The sequence below is a fragment of the Molossus molossus genome, unplaced genomic scaffold (assembly GCF_014108415.1).
Source record: "Molossus molossus isolate mMolMol1 unplaced genomic scaffold, mMolMol1.p scaffold_m16_p_1, whole genome shotgun sequence".
NCBI classification, from domain to species: domain Eukaryota; kingdom Metazoa; phylum Chordata; class Mammalia; order Chiroptera; family Molossidae; genus Molossus; species Molossus molossus.
In genome coordinates this window covers 7,928,363-7,944,291 of record NW_023425344.1, presented here as the reverse complement: position 1 = coordinate 7,944,291, position 15,929 = coordinate 7,928,363, and the positions used below count along the sequence as shown (strand labels likewise).

Sequence of the window (15,929 nt, the reverse complement as noted above, 5' to 3'; positions counted from 1 at the left end):
GTGGACTCCTGGGTTTTCCTGCAGTCTGTGGAGTCGTCTTCCCTATTTCCTTTCCCCTGCCACACACACCCCTGAAATAGGTTCGGGATGAATAATCATGTAAGGTTTTTTTGTTTTTTGTTATTTATATTCAGAGCTGTCCAGTGGTAGAAAAGACAGCACAGAAGCCGGAAGAGGTCACAATGTTGAAGAGGTGGGTTTTTGTAAGAAACTCAAGGTTCATGTTTTATTTTATTTTATTTTTTAATTTGTTTCTTTATTGATTTTAGAGAGAGAGGAAGGGAGAGTGAGAAACATCGATGAGAGAGAACATTGGCCACCTCCTGCATGCCCCTCACTGAGGATCAGGCCCACAACCTGGGCATGTGCCCTGACTGGGAATGGAACCGGCGACCTCTTGGTGCAGGGGTCAACGCTCAACCACTGAGCCACCCCGGCCGGGCAAGGTTCATGTTTTAAACGTAGTGTTTCCACCTGCGCATAAAGGCTTCTCTTCTTTGTATGTATTAAAAGTAAACAGAATGTCATGAGTTCTCCATATCACTTTAATCTGTGTACACTCGTGTGACGTCTAGGTAATCTGACAGATCCCAGGGTGACTTGGACATGTCCATGCCATGTACTCAAGCCTCCTCCCTCACTGACTGCCTCCCATCCACCCTTGGATGGGCCCCTGAGAGGAGGAACCACACCGGCTAACTCATGGCATGCTCTTGACTGTGAGACAGTCGGAGAGGGTGAAATGAGAAATACTTTTTAAATGTATTTTAGATCTGTCAAAGTATAGCACGTAACCAGAAACACATTTGAATATTTTTCATGGATTTACATTCAAATTAAAAAAAACAAAAAACTCCTCAATCTTCATCTAATCCAAATCTAGATGCCAAAAGTGCTATTCTAGACTTTTAAAATTTATATAAAAATGTATTCCAAAGGCTAGAGTCTAATGCCCCCATTTCAGTAGACAGGATGCAAATTCCAGTGCCTTTACCAGCCGTTCCTCGTTCCAGGCGGAAGAGAGAGAGAGGCATGCGTCCAGAAGGAAGAGGAAGAAGCCGTGCCCCTCTTCAGAGGACGAACTGGGTATTTAGAAATACACATGTCTTTGTTTCAGACGTCTCTGAAATTCTATTAGTTTCACATGCAAAATAGTGGGCTAATGACAGAACATTCTAGAGGGTAGTAAAGTCAGCCTTGAACAGCGTGAGGGGAGGGGCCCAGACTGCCTGCACAATGACACTCAGTTGAAAGCTGAGTGTAAGTTGGGTCAGCCTTCTGCATACACAGATCCCACATTGGAAATACAGTTGCCCCTTAAAGAACGTGGGTTTGAACCACATTGGTCCCTAAACACAGTTTAAAACCATGTTGTTCCAGGGTGAATTGTAGTTGTTTACTTCCCAGCGCTTGAGTCCATTTTGTTTCCAGACTAGCTTGACCAAACCTCCAAGGTCTTTTCTGGACTTGATCTAGAAAGTAGATTGTTTCCTGGAACTCACAAACCCAGACCGCCCCTGTAACCTGGGCCTGGGACCCGCCAGGCAGCGCCAAGCTCCTTACTGGAGAGCGTGAACAAATGCCCACGGAGCTAGTGAAGCAGTACGGTGAAGGCATCCAGTGGCCTTCTGTGCCTCGTGCTGTCGACGTTCTCCTGGTCTGTGACCTGCTGTCCAGTAGGACTCATTGCAGTGAAGGGAAATGTCTTGTATTTGTTTTGTCCAGTACAGTAGCTACTAACCATGTGTGACTGTTGACCGCTTGAATGTGGTCAGTGTAAATGAAAGACTGAGTTTTTTATTGTGTCTATTTTAATCCATTTAAATGTCAATAGCCCCATGTGGCTAGTGGCTGCCATATTGGACAGTGCAGAGCCTCTTTTTTTTATTCTCACTTGAGGACATTTTTGCATTTAATTTCAGATAGAGAGGGAGGAAGAGAGAGAGAAACATTGACTGGTTGTCACCCACACGACTCAACCCGGGCTGGGGATGAACTGCAACCTTTAGCGGGAATCGAACCTGGGACTCTCTGGTCCACTGGTCGATGCTCTAACCACTGAGCCAAACTGACCAGGGCAGTGCAGAGACTTTTATACTTTAATACCTGGACACAAAGTACAAATTCAGTAAGCACTTATTAAATAAAATGTGAGAAAGAATGGATAGTTAAGTACTTTTCTTTTATGTTGAGGAATGTAACTACTTTATGATTACTGAGTTCGTACTCTAGCTAGGTATTATCCATGGTACTTGATACACATTTACAATAACTATGTGTTAGGTGTTATCACCAGTTAATAAATAAAACAAGATCCTGAGAGTCTCAGCCCAGCCCATGACCTTAACCACTAACCTGTACCTCTTAGGTAACTTCTTTAGAAAGTTAACGTGTCCCTGGGACTCCAAATGCCCTAAGCCCTTTCCACAGAACTGCTGGTGTTTGGTGTTATTTGAGCATTTGTGGGTTTTATATTGTTACTTATTTTTTTGTCTTTGCCAAGGCCAAGGCCAGTGCTCGGCGCTCAGATCACTGCCATTGCACACACGTTTAGAATAACTAGCTTCACTGCATCACAGGCCTAAGAAAGCAGTCGCAGACTGGCCTAGAATAGAGCTGTGCATTTCATTCTCATGTAGCTCCTATTCCTTTGTGATTCTGTCCGAACGATTCACAGATGATAACGCAGATGTCCTGGATCCCAGAGTGGAAGCGGCACAGAGGCAGTGTACCGCCACGGAGCCCCCGGGTGCCAAGGTATTTCTTCCGTGGTTCAGCCTTGGGCAGCAACCTAATTACATCACTGCGGATCTTTATACATTCTTTTCATTCTCATATCCCTATTATTTTATATGTCTTTAATAGTAATCACCATATTATAAAAGATGTACATTCTGAGGCTCATAAAAGAAACAAATGCCGCACTTTATTTTTTTTACAGAAAAAAATCACATTTATTATATTTGCTATAAGATAGACACTTTTTAAAAATTTATTGGGGTGAGATTGGTTAATGAGAATGTAGATTTCAAGTGTGAATTTCTGTATAAGTTTATACTGTACGATTGTATTTTATCACCGTTTTAATGTAATCCTCGCTTAGGTTTTGTTCAGTCATATTTTAACGTCCTTAGGTTCTTAGGTGCTTTCGTGCACAGCGCAGTATGCCTTGTTCCAGACACACCTACACCAAACCTGTGAGACACAGTGATGCTGTTACTCTTAGCTTTAATGTCCTGCCTCCTTTCCACCTTCGCTCCTGCCCCTAAAATGTATGTCGTGCAAGGATGGGCCATATCCACTGCCTTTTCCTGTGGATAATTTCCATCTTATGACCCAGGGGAGTGACATACACGTTTTTGTTTCTGCCTGCCTTCTCTTGTTCTGGGCCTGGCTTTTTCCTTTTGCTGGGAGACCCCTCTTCTTGGGTGTCTTTCCATTTCTGAGACTCCACACGTCTCAGTGTCTGTTCCAAACTGGCCCCATCTCCTCATTCTCTTCCTTCCCTAATTATGTTTCCACCTTGTCCCAGAAGTGTTTAAATCAGCTTATAAAAATATATGCAGCTGACTTCTAGTCACTAAGGCCAGTTCAAAGTCCCTTTTCTCTCAATAACAGATGAACTAAATAAAAAGTAGTAAAAAAATTTTAGCAACTAAAGAGAGAAAGTCACACATTGCCATGAATTTCAGTTAGCTGTAGCCAAGAAACAGGCTCTCCACAGAACAAGAGTCCGGAGATAATACTCAGTTTGGAGAGAAGCTGATGGAAGAGCACCTTTTTATTTTCCCATCATTTTCGGTAAAAAACAAAACAAAACTCATATATAGGTAATATTTTGAATATTATAAAACAATACTCTGAGATTAAGTTTAATTTACATATTTTTATTTACAGAATTATGAGTAGAGCATAAACATTTTGGTGTTTCATGCTTAAAACTTTTTTGCAACCAAAGTGAATAATTTAACTGTGGAGAGATCATGGCTGTCCATCAGCCCCACCAGATGCCCAGAAGTTTTCTGTGCGCCTTCCACCTTATCCCTTCCCTGTAGGGCAAGAAAAAAGCTGTTGCACGTTCCCAGCCTCCTCTGGAGTTTCTCTTGAAAACACAGCCCAATGTGAGGGAGAAAAGTGATTTCCATTTTGCCGGGGGGTGGGGGTGGGGGGGTGGGATAGCAGCCTTGATTAAGTTGAACCTTATCTCATGTTCTTCTGCCTTCAAGAAAGTATCTTTTTTATAGTTTCACTAGCAGCAACAATGGTTACTTTTTTAAAAAACAGTTTGCAACAAACTATTCTAAAAACCCCCTGGGAAATTGTGTTTTGACATAGAAAGGAAAACTCTGGGAGGATCAGTTTAAAAAAGACACTTCTTGTCTTGTTCAACTTCTCTGCAGGAAGAGAGCCCTGGAGATTTGGAAGAATCATCTAAAACAAGTCCCAGCAGCAGCAGGGCTGCCTCGCGGGCCTTGGAAGAGAGAGGTGAGCCCTCAGGCAGCCAGCGTCCCTGGCCAGGCTCCCCGACAATCCCGCCGCACGCCTGCTCGACGTCCATAGGGCGTGGCGGCGTTTCTGCTTTGGGTCCTGTTCTACCCGGAGTGCGCCGCTTACCAGTTCACCAGACTCGAGTGTTAACTTGGTGGCCTAGGCCTGCGAGTGGAGTGCGTGTGCGTGTGCCAAGGGGACTTCGCGGGTCGCCGTGGTGGTGTCCCGGCAGTGGGCTGACCGTGGTCCCCCGCTGAGACTGAGTTCTGCCTGCCGTTTCTGCAGATGAATCTAGCAGTGAAGCTGCTGGCGAAAGGACGGAGCAGAATGATGATGACAACGTGAAGTCTCAGGAGGTAAGGAAGGCTTTCATCCTTATCTGTTCACATTTACATAAGGATGAGAAACAAATCAAATGCAATAATGCTGTTGCTTCAAGTTTTCTTTAGTACTTTTGAAGGAGTTGCAAGAGCTCTTTTTTGTAAGTACAGTGGGGCACCATCTCATACAGTACATTTTATCATTGTCACTGATTAATTTGGTTCTCTTCATCTCCACTTCACCCGTACATTTGTATGAGACCTACTTCTGTCACAGCCACTTAGGATCAGGGTGCTGCTGCCCCTGGAGTCTGCACAGGGCGGAGAGGGAGCAGCGGCAGGAGCCAGGAGGCCTGCGCGAGTCCCAAGTGGGACCCAGGCTCCCGAGGCAGAGCGAGGCTCCTGGGGGCCGCTTGCTCCTGGCCCAGTGGGTCTACAGAGCCCGGGGGCGCCCAGAATCACAGTGACCTGGGACAGGCCCGTAAATCAAGGGAAACAGCATGTGACCCAGCCAGACCTTCTAGGTAATCACTGCCACGTTTGCCAGTCTTTTTAACACTTCTTTCTGTTTCCTCATACTTCTGTATGAGAAGTTCACTGGCCTCCTGTATTCTTCGTAAGGGTGACGTGTGGTCACAAGTGACGGACTGGGCCCGAATTTAAGTGGGTGTGCGTCTCTGTTCCAGAAACGAAGCTGACACAAAGCATTTCCTTGCATTCCCTCATCTTCTCGGACCTCAGGACTCGGGCCGGAGGGGGGGAGACCGGAGCCCAAGGCCACGTGTTTAGTGATGGAGCCGGGCTGGAGGCCTCTCAGGAAGGAGCTCCGAAGTCCATTTTGAGAAAATGAGATATTATGTGTGTCATAGAGGATAAAGAAATGTTTTCCCTTTCTCTCTTAGGAAGACCAGCCGGTAATTATTAAACGGAAAAGAGGAAGACCTCGTAAACACCCCGTGGAAATAGCATTAAAAACAAGTGGGTATTTGGTGTGTTTTTAGTTCACACTAGAAATTTTCAGTCTGGTTTTCTAAGTGAAGTATCTTTTTCTTGCACTTTTAGAGGAGGACTGCAAGTCAGACACCGGCACTGCCACTGTAAGTAACTGCAAAGTCGAGAACTCTTCACTTACCTGCTCTCGACCGAGAAAGGGCACACTGCTGTCTGATGTTCTGAACAACTTTATGTTTTTAAAGTATTCTAAAAGCTTTAAAAGACTTGCTTACATAGAACGCTAACTAGCCTCCCAGACTGTCTCATTACTGATGCCCGAATGTAGGCATTGCTAGTTCTGCCATCCACGTCCTCACTTGTGAGTGTGGTATGTGAAAATGTCCTGGCGACTTGGCCTCCCGTTCACCCTTAATTAAAATAAAGAGAGTTGCTGTGTTATGTGGTAGTTAGCTTGGGGCTGCTTTACGGGATCTGCTGATGTGTCTCACCACGCTCCTGTTTTCTGTGGGATCTCTTCTGTAATAAGTTGTGCCGATGTCAGTGCAGTGAGATCCTCAGCGACACTTGATCTGCTTAAACACTCTTTGTCTTTGACCCTGACGTGTGTGCCCTATGGCATCCGTGGAACAGACATGCCCCTGACCTAACAAAAGCCCGTGGGATCCAGGCCCGTGGCACTGCCACTCGCTCCCTCACGACCCTGTGACGCCATGTCCTTGGACATCTTAGAGTTATCCTGAGGCAACAGACCCGAAGGGACCCTGGGAATGCCCCTCCCAGCGCGTAGCTGGCTCCCCGGGCTGTGCTGCGTGTCCTCCAGTGCTGGGGGCAGGAGTGGCCTGGGAGGAGGCCGTGGCGTCCCTGTCACTTGGTGTTCTTCATCCTCTGTGGAAAGTAGGACCCACATGTTCTCCTGCATAATAAATGGAGGCCATAGACCTCTCTGTGATGACAAACTGCTGACTTTGGTGTTTTATCTCTTTAAATTTAGGTAGAACAGTCTCCACCTGGCGGCAAACTGAGAGTAATGCAAGCAGGTCTGTACCCACAGCGTTGCTGTGTGTGATGTGAGGAGGGCCGGGAGCCTGCTGTCCGAGTGGCTTTTACTAACAAGTGTCATTGTTTCTCCTGAAGTGGGTGGCCTCCTTGGTAGGAACAGGGGTCCTTAGAGCCACGAGAGACTGTGCCTATTGGCTTTTCCCGTGATCTGAGCCGTTCTTGGTTTTAGAAGCCTGGGAAGCCTTCAGAGAGGGGAGTGAAGGCACTTCGCCATGTGCAAACTGTGATTCACTGGACATGCATCAGGGAGAAAGACCAGCCCGGGGACCAGGCACAGTTATCGGGAAAACACAAATTCAGCTCAAGAGCCTATTGTTCTCAGAAAGAGAAGAATTTTGAAAGCAGCCTCTGCAGCTTACAAAGCCAGGGCACGAGAGAGAAAATTGTTTCAAGTATTTTTTTCCTCATTCCAAATATTGATAATGATTAGCTCTGGATGGTGGGGTGATGGGAACATTCCATGTTATTTGTTACTGTTGCCTGCATTTTCCAGAACTTTTTACAATGTGTATATATTCATTTCGTGATTTAATAATTTTTACTTAAGAGCATGAAGAGCCATTAGTGAGTTTTAAAGGGCCAACATAGGCAAAAGGCTGAGTGTGACAGCTATTTGGGATCACATGAATAGCATGGTCAGATCAGGAGGGGATGTGTTCTGGTCCCCAAGGTCAAGCAAATGACAGTTTTTCCACATTTAACGTGTAATCTATACTTTCGTTTTTTTTTATCTCTTGGAATACTATGGTTTGTTTGTTTTAAAAAGGTGATTCTGCTTATGCTTGGCTTTTAACCAATTTTTATTTATAATATAAGATTTTAAATCCATATAACAAGAATTTTTACCACTTGAGTGCCCTGTAGGGACTCCAGTTTATGCTGTGATTATGTTTGGGGTTGTTCAGTAGTAGTTTCGAATCTGGGTTAAGATGACTGTGTAAGTAAGACAGGGTTCTTCTTTGTTGGCCTGTTTTGCATTGGGCTCTTGCATGTGCGTTCGGATGTTGGACTCGCCGAAGAGGACAGCTGCTGCAGGGCGGTCTGCGGGAAGTCTGCTGGCTGCGTGGCTTGCGAGGGTCCTGTGGCTTAGCTATTTGGGGATAGTTATTGAACGGAGCGTCATTTTTCTGACTATGGTACAGTCCCAAAAAATTGTAACACCTGCAGAAAGCAAATACATAAAGAATAGGCGTATACAACCTAACAGAGTCTTAGTTTTTTTAGTTACCATAATGTAAGTATTTAGAGTCAGAGAATTCCATTTATCACCCACTTCTCAGTTTTGTGACTGAACAAATTGCTCCAATCAAGTTGCTGGAGCCTCGGTTTTCCTAACTATAAAATGGGATTGTAATATTTACAGAGCTGCCCTGGCCGGTTTGGCTCAGCGGTTAGAGCATCGGCCTGCGGTCCGGAGAGACCCGGGTTCGGTTCCCGCTAAGGGCATGTACCTCGGTTGCAGTTTGTCCCCGGCTCTGGTTGGTCGTGCGGGTGGCAGCCACTCGATGTGTCCCTTTCACGTCGATGTTTCTCTCTCTCTCTTCCTCTCTCTCCCTCCCACTCTATCTGTGCAAAAAATGGAAAAATGTCCTCGGGTGAGGATAAAAAAAAAAAAAAAATATTTACAGAGCTACATTGAGATGTTAGTGGAGTCTGTAATCTTGACCACAGTTCCTGGTGTATTTGGGGGATCCCTTGATGTCCCCTTTCTCCTCACTTTCTGGGTTCAGAGCATTTGAGCAACAAGGGGCCAAAAAGGTGGCCTAACCCAACTCCCTCCCCTACCGATGAAACGCTGAGGCCCAGGGAGTTGGGGGATTTGCTCATGTCACGTAGCTCATTGATGGCAAACCGTCCCCGTGCGCCAGCTCTTCCGACTCCGACTCCGCGTGGCTAATAAACACGAGGAATTGTATGCGGTGCGTCCGTTAGCTAGCACTGGTGTGTTCACAGCACAAGCCAGACTGTTGGCATTTATTTCACACTGATGAAGCGGTAATGCAGAGATTTCCCTTTTCTTAAAGATGAGTCCAGCAAAGAAACAGGTGCCCTGCAGGAGAGAAGCGGAAGCAATGTAAGTGTTGGTTTTCTTACCAAGACAACATCTCCTTTAGAAGTAAACTCGGCAAATGCTCAGCGGGTCGCCCTCCCAACTTCACTGTGGTTGCTTCTAGGACGACGGTGAAGAAAGAGCGGCAGCAAACGTGCGACGGCGGGGCAGGAAGCCCAAGCGCTCGCTCACTTCCTCCGACGATGCCGGTACGTTCCCAGCAGGCGCCTGACGATGGAGCCTTCTCCTCTCAAAACCGCCGTCTTAAGAGTTTTTCTTTGGACAGGGAAAAACCCCAGTGGGATACAGCTAGTATTAATATTACATAAATACGTGTGAAATGGCCCTAATCTCGTGTCAGAAGTGGTACATCCCAGACGCTTTTCTGAGTACATGTGAAGTTTGCGTGAATGCTCAGTGAACTGCTAAGTAAACTCTCCCCAGTGTGTTTGAGACTAAGTTAAACAGTTGTGAATGCAAGTGCTGAAACAAAAAGGAAATGGAAAAGCACTTCTGCCTCAAGTCCCTAATACCCTGCGTCTGAACTCCATGACTCTGGCCTTTGGAAGTACCTTTGGGAATTATACAGTCCAGGTGTTACTCTTCTGTTTGAACAGAATCCTCAGAACCAGAAAGAAAACGCCAGAAATCCGTTTCTGAAGCGGCCGAGGACAAGAAAGACCCGGAGTCGGAGGAGGAGGAGGAGGAAGAGGAGGAGGACGAGCCGGCGGGAGCCACCACCAGGTCCGCCACGAGGTCCGAGGCTCAGAGGTAACGGGCAGCTTCCACATAGTCTTTGGCAGAGAAGCACGTGCTGTCAGCTTCCGACATGTCGGTTCCTCTTGGAGAACCGGTTTCCATCCTAGACCATTACTGAGGATCACAGAGTCTTCCCAGGATTTAGACACCTGTTTGGGGGGAGCCGTGCAATTCCGTTACAGTGTTTACGAGCAGGAGTAGATGTGTCTGATATGCTGATCCCCGGGGTGAGAGCACAGATCCGTGCAGCACAGCCCTACAGTCTGCAGGCTTCATTGCGGGGAGTGGGGCCAGCCGGCCCGGCTGGACGGTGCCCCAGCCAGTGCTGTGCAAGAGGCGGTCCTGTGAGCCTGCCCACGCGTGACCATTTTAACTTACATGACTGGTCAGTTCATGTTCCCCAGTAGTACCACGGTCACATGAGTGCACAGTCCCTTCCAAGTCACAGAGTGCATGAAAATATTAAGGGCTTGGCATGGTCCTATAGGAGAGAACCCTTTAGCTTCATCTAAGCAAACATTTGCCAGTTATACTCCCCACCCCCACCGGTGTCATTATACCTGCTAACATCAGAGTTCGTCTCTCCCCGCTGAACTAGTACATCACTTTATAGTTTAATAACATTGTCTAACGTGAGAATATTTTCCATTTTTATTGTGACTCACAAGTTGTTAATCTTGTTGTCATCATCTGTAATTTCCTTAACCAAGATGAAAAAGTTCAGGAACATTTATTTCAAGAATATCACTTAACACCTGTCACGGTAGTATCTTATGTTCACCTAGGGACTTAAAATCAACTGTTTCTAATTCCTCCAGCCTGCACATCACTAACCATTCATGACTAGGTGCTCCCGTGACCGGAAGGAAGGTCTCATACTTGTTTGTCAGGTGAGGCAGCTCAGACAAATGGAAGCGAAGTCCCTGAGTCAAGATCCCTGCTGATCGGAGAGGGTGGGGTGCTGGGCCCAGTACTCCGCACTCAGGTACAGAACTCCCTGCAGCACCGCCTCCCTCAGTAGTCATGGGAGGGTCAGCCAGCACAGGAGGCCCACCTCAGAGGAAGTTCCGTGGCCTCCTCGGCATCTTTGAGGGAGGGTCTGAAAGAGGCTGTCATATCTGCCTTTTAAAATCATCCTTCAAAAGGCAACATGGCACTTACAGTTCTGCAGTCACTGAGTTATCAGTGCTCTTCCCTATGTGCTTTCAAGCTTGTGATTTGCAAAAGGATTCCTTCCTCTTTGGGTCAGGTTCCTTGGCATGGCTTGATGGACGGGGCTCTGACGTCTTCATGATCCCTGATTCTCAGGGTGGGATGGGGTCTCGGCAGGTCAGGACCGCTGACCGATCCGTGTCTTCATCACTGTGCCAGCACGTGCCGCAGTGGCCAGGAAATCCACCTCCCCCTGGCTGCCTTCCTGGTGTTCAGTGGGAGCTCGCCTCCCTGCGGCTCTGCCCCTGGGCCTCCGTCCGCTTCCCCTTAAACATCTGAGGGCAGCTGCTACGGCTTCTCGTTTGCACCATCATCATCCCTGCCCTCGGTGTATCTGTCTCCTGTTTAAGAAGGTGTTCTCCCCCCGCTGCGCTGATGAACACGCAGGAGGACTGTCCACCTCGTTTCACCTGACCGCCCGACCTGACCTGCACACTTGCTCAGCAGGTCCTTTTCATGCCATTTTTACTGGTGACTCAGATCTTCCTTCCCCTGCTACCTGTGCTGTTGACCACACGGACCCAGTCACTGGGCCTTAGCCTTCAGCTTCAGGATTGTACCTTCACTAACCTTGACCCCTTACTCTACTCTAGTGAGCACTTTGGGGACCTTTATCTTGTCAGCCAGTGTAGTTTGTGTCGCAGATTTATCTTTTCTAAATCACTGTAACTGTGTCACACAGTAAAAGCAGAGCAGAGTTAGTCTCAGATGACATGAGATCTACTTATTAGCAACGTTCTTTCCTTCAGTCCAATCGTTCTCCCACCTTTAGTCCCCTTTCTGGAGTCCCAGGGTTTCCGTACCCTAGTTCAGAAAGCACCACAGCGAGCTGTCTGCTGGAGCCCCATCCAAACGGGGCAGCCCAGCCCCAGCTGCTGAATCTCCCCATGAGGAGAGGGAGTCCTTTCTTACACCTCAAGTCATTTTAACCCCCTGAGACTACTTTTGATGCAGTAATGCTTTCTTCCTAAGCCCCTTGCAGACTTTTGTCTTGCCAGATAATTCTTTGGGGACCACTGGTTTTCCAAATGGAAACGTACTCCAAAAGCAATAGGAAGGGTACAGGAGTCTCGGGGCCCTGCCAGTTGGGCCTCCCCCCACTGCCCCCCTGCACAGGCTTGCCCTCGATGCCTGTGAGCCTTCCATGCCAGCGCCTGTCCACCAGGGCTGGAGGCAAGGTGTGATTTTTTTTCCTGAGTGGTCACAGAGCTGAATGCCTGGCTAAATCAGCCCGCATGGTGGAGCAGGTGCCCACACAGAACCGTCTCTGCCTGAGCGTCGCAGAGCGTTGGAGCGGCCGTGAGGTCCAGCCGAGCTCCCCGTCCAGGCACCTTCCATCACGGCCTGACCCTCTGCCGCCTCCCCCAGGCTGTGCTGCGCCCTGCGCCCTTGCCTTGGCTCGTGCTGATGCTCTCTTGAGCGCCCTTGCCACCAGTCCCGTAAGCCAGGCCTGCCCCGCCCGCTTCAGCCCATCCCCATCTCTCCTTCCGGCGGCACTCTGGTCGGGCTGTGCAGGTGACAGTGGTGGATGGTGTCGCTCTAGGCATATCAGCCTCGTTTCCCCTCTGAGGCAGAAGCTTCTTCCTTGAGATCAGGGACTTGTCTTAATCTCTGGACATTGCAGCATCAGAAAACGCCACATTCTGCACAGTGTAGCGAAACCATTGTAACGTGTCACACTGACCTTCACAGCTGCTCGTCGTGTATGGGAGCGTCGTCATCCCTGTGTACAGAAGGGAAGGAAACAGGTGCAGGTGCCTTGCACACAGATTCTCCCTGGGATCCTCATCGTGTAAAATGTCGTGTTTGTCCTTATTTTATATGTGAGTTGACTCTCAGAAAGATCTGTTCTGATTTCTTAGAATGTGCAGCCCAGTCACAGAGGACCTTGCAAGGAGGTAGACTCTAGGTCTGGGGGTCTGGGCGAGGCCTGAGAGTCTGCATTTGTAACAAGCTGGTCAGACCACACTGGGTGGAGAGGGGGCTGGTGGGGCTCCAGGCTCCCACAGGGAGGAGAGCACCCCCACTCCATGCTCCTGTTCTCTGCTGAGCACGCCCAGCGCCATGCAGGACACACATCCGGCCAGCGAGGAGGTTCCCTGGTGACCGATGGCTCTCCTGCACACGTTCTGAGCCCAGCAGAGGGCTGTGGCGCCGTGACCTCATCGTGTATGACCACAGTTTACTCAGTGTGAGCTTGTGTACTTTTGCTGTCAGAGGAACAAAAAAAGTCTTCATGTGGGTCGAGTCCCATTTCCCCATCTCCAGCAGTTTTAGTTTTCCTGGTGCGGCTTGTACCCGGCCTTGTACCAGGCACTGGGATGAGAGTGTGTGAAACTCAGCAGCTGCCCTGGCGGAGCCTCCTGTCTCATGGGGACATGTGTGCCCATGACTTTCAATCCTCTTTGACAGCAGCCCACAGTAAGAACATACTCTGCAGTGCTGCTGCGACTGTGAGCACACCTCTGTGAGCCAGACGTGGTGATGTGACCCCGGGTGTTTCCTGCCGGGCCCTGTCAGTACTTTGCTTTTAGCGGGAACCGAACCCGGGTCTCTCTGTACCGCAGGCCGACGCTCCAACCACTGAGCCAAACCGGCCAGGGCAGTACTTTGCTTTTAAATAGTGCCTTAGCCTGCACTTTAAAACCCAGTGGCCAAATGACAACGGGAGGTGCTGAGGGACTTGCAGAGGGTGGCTTCCCAGAGCAGGTGCTTCCGAACTGGCCGTGAAATAAATGAGGTTTGCCACATGGGAGGTGCGGGGGGACACACACAAAAAAAGTCGCATGAAAACGGAAAAGCACATCATGTGTTTGAGATGGGAATACTTTGGCAGGGCTGTAGGCCAGGATGGTGCAGAAGTCAGGGGTAGGTGACGGAGGACTTTGTGAGTTCCCCGGATGACTATCCTAACAGACCCGAGAGCCAGAGAGAGAGACGTGCACACAGATCTAGGCAGCAGGACGATGGCAGGATCAGTGGAGCTCCCCACGGATCATTCCAGTGGCAGGTGGAGAGCAGGCCCCGGCCGTCGGCAGGGAGGGGCAGGGAGGGGATGAGAGCGCTTCCAAGGTCCGCCCCGCCGTTGTGCGCAGGCGGCTCTGAGAACCTCTGAGAACGGCTGTGCGCTTCCGCCGGCCGCCTGCCATCCTGCGGCCTTCTGGCCTGTTGCTGCCGCTTGGGGCAGTGTGCGTGGGGGCAGCTGTGGGTTATTTCGTGGGCAGAGGAGCTGGGGCCCAGAGAGGCAGATCTGTTTGACCAAGGTCAACACCTGGAGTGTGGCAGGGCAGGACCCAGAGCACAGGCGTCTGACCGCACTAGGTGGGAGGCCGCCCGCAGCCAACCAGGCCGCCGCCTTTGCTTTGTGAACCTGACCCGGAGTCTCTCTTCTCGGCGCTCAAGTTCAAAAACCTTTCGTTTTTTAAGGAACTCACAGCTCCTCTTAACTTTCACCACTGCCTGACTTTTGTCCACTACAGGTCAAAGGCGCAGCTGTCCCCTTCCACCAAGCGCAAGAGGGAGGGCAGCCCGCCCGGGGCGCGCACGCGGGGCCAGCAAAGAGTGGAGGAGGCCCCGGGGAAGAAGGCGAAGCGGTAACCGCACTGCTGCGGCTCCTGAGCGGACTTGGAGAGGAGGGAAGAAGCCCGAGCCTCCGGCCAGAGGCTGTTTTTTTTAAACCAGGGAAAGGACACGCATGTGCTAAGTTCCTAGGTGCCGGCTTTTCCTTAGGTTTTAAACAGCTTTATAAACTATTGTTCATAGAAGATATTATGTACATTTATTTCAGATAAAGGAAAATAAGTTTACTTTGTATCTGAAGTCAAAACAACGTAGCTGTATATTTTAACATTGGAAATTGGGATTTCCCGCTGGGGCACATCACGAATGCAAACCCTTCCAGCCATCAGACACCAGGCTGCCTGCTGGTCCTCTGTGTACAGTATATAAACATGTAAAAATAGGTTGTATTTTACTCTGTGTATGATGCTAATCAATGAACACTTATTTATTTTACAAAGAAAACTTATCTGTGAACTTTACTATATATCTGTTTATTTTATTTTATTATTTTTTTAATTAAAAAAAAAAAAAGGTTTTAAATGCTATGCAGTCATCAGTAGAAGTGTTTTAGGAACGCCTGCCCTGTGCCTGAATATGACCTGGCAGGGATACAGGGCCTTCTCCGTGTGCTCAAGTGAAGTAGTTTAGCTCAAGGCCCCATCGCTCTTCTATTCGCAGCTGTGACTGTTTTTAAGAATGTAACTTGTTTTAGATTATACTCCATCGGTGACTTGACCACCGCCCCACTGGCGAGCGAGCGGGACCTGGTTCAGGGAAAGGGCCGCCCTGCCCGCTGCAGCAGAAGCCCCTCCTCCCGTGGCCCCGCCCCCGCGGCTCGGCCCTGTTCTTCCCCTACCATCCTCAGTGGAGAGAACGCTTTGAAGGTGAGGTCACTCCTATCATGAGTCAGGACTTTATGTTGTTTCCTACATGATTATTGCAGGATGGGAACTGGCTTTATGCCAGATCCTTTTTTAAACACCTTGAAACTCCCATATGAGCAAACTGTCCAACTTATGTTTTTCATAAGATTAAACTTTTCTTACGATCAAATTTGTCTCTAGCAATGATGTGATGAGTTGCCAAATAATTGAGATTATTTTAAAATGTTTTATTCATATTCTTGTTTTGTAATTAAAATTTACATTCAGTGTGTGTGTATTTTTTTTTTTTTTGACTCAATGTAAAGTGGATATTTCTGTCATTTTACATGGTTTCTTACTGAGATTTTATATATAAATTATAAAATGTTTCCCAAAACTTCAGTGGTTAAGATTTATTTTTTTCTGAACTTTGCAATTTCTCCCCATGCAAACCATTTCTTCTCTTTAAATGATTGGTCTTGGATGTATTGTTCCGTTTTCACATTTAGATGTGAGGCAGTAAGGCGCCCTCTCGGGAGAAGGAGGGTTAGCTGGCGGCGGGGGCATCGCTCTTCCACAGCATCTCGCCGAGAATTGGCCAAGTTGAGACTGAATTGCCTTAAGGCCCCAGGCCCGCGTTCCGGGTGCTCCGCAGCGGGGAGC

The 15,929-nt window shown here is 48.5% G+C and overlaps 1 protein-coding gene across 2 annotated transcripts in view; it reads left to right on the top strand.

Moving 5' to 3' along the window:
* The window catches only part of BOD1L1 (biorientation of chromosomes in cell division 1 like 1), a 52,315-nt gene extending 36,825 nt beyond the window's left edge, over positions 1-15,490 (top strand). Inside the window, exons 15-26 of one of the 2 annotated variants that reach the window (XM_036259482.1) lie at positions 135-193; positions 1,014-1,086; positions 2,678-2,757; positions 4,401-4,485; positions 4,774-4,844; positions 5,711-5,786; positions 5,871-5,905; positions 6,754-6,799; positions 8,846-8,895; positions 8,996-9,080; positions 9,489-9,642; positions 14,322-15,490. In XM_036259482.1, coding sequence (XP_036115375.1) covers positions 135-193; positions 1,014-1,086; positions 2,678-2,757; positions 4,401-4,485; positions 4,774-4,844; positions 5,711-5,786; positions 5,871-5,905; positions 6,754-6,799; positions 8,846-8,895; positions 8,996-9,080; positions 9,489-9,642; positions 14,322-14,439 — 932 coding nt within the window. In that variant the 3' untranslated portion in view covers positions 14,440-15,490. Of the gene's footprint in view, positions 1-134; positions 194-1,013; positions 1,087-2,677; positions 2,758-4,400; positions 4,486-4,773; positions 4,845-5,710; positions 5,787-5,870; positions 5,906-6,753; positions 6,800-8,845; positions 8,896-8,995; positions 9,081-9,488; positions 9,643-14,321 lie in introns of those variants that run through there. The other variant, XR_004959305.1, reaches the window with a different exon arrangement.
* Positions 15,491-15,929: the final 439 nt, after the last annotated feature.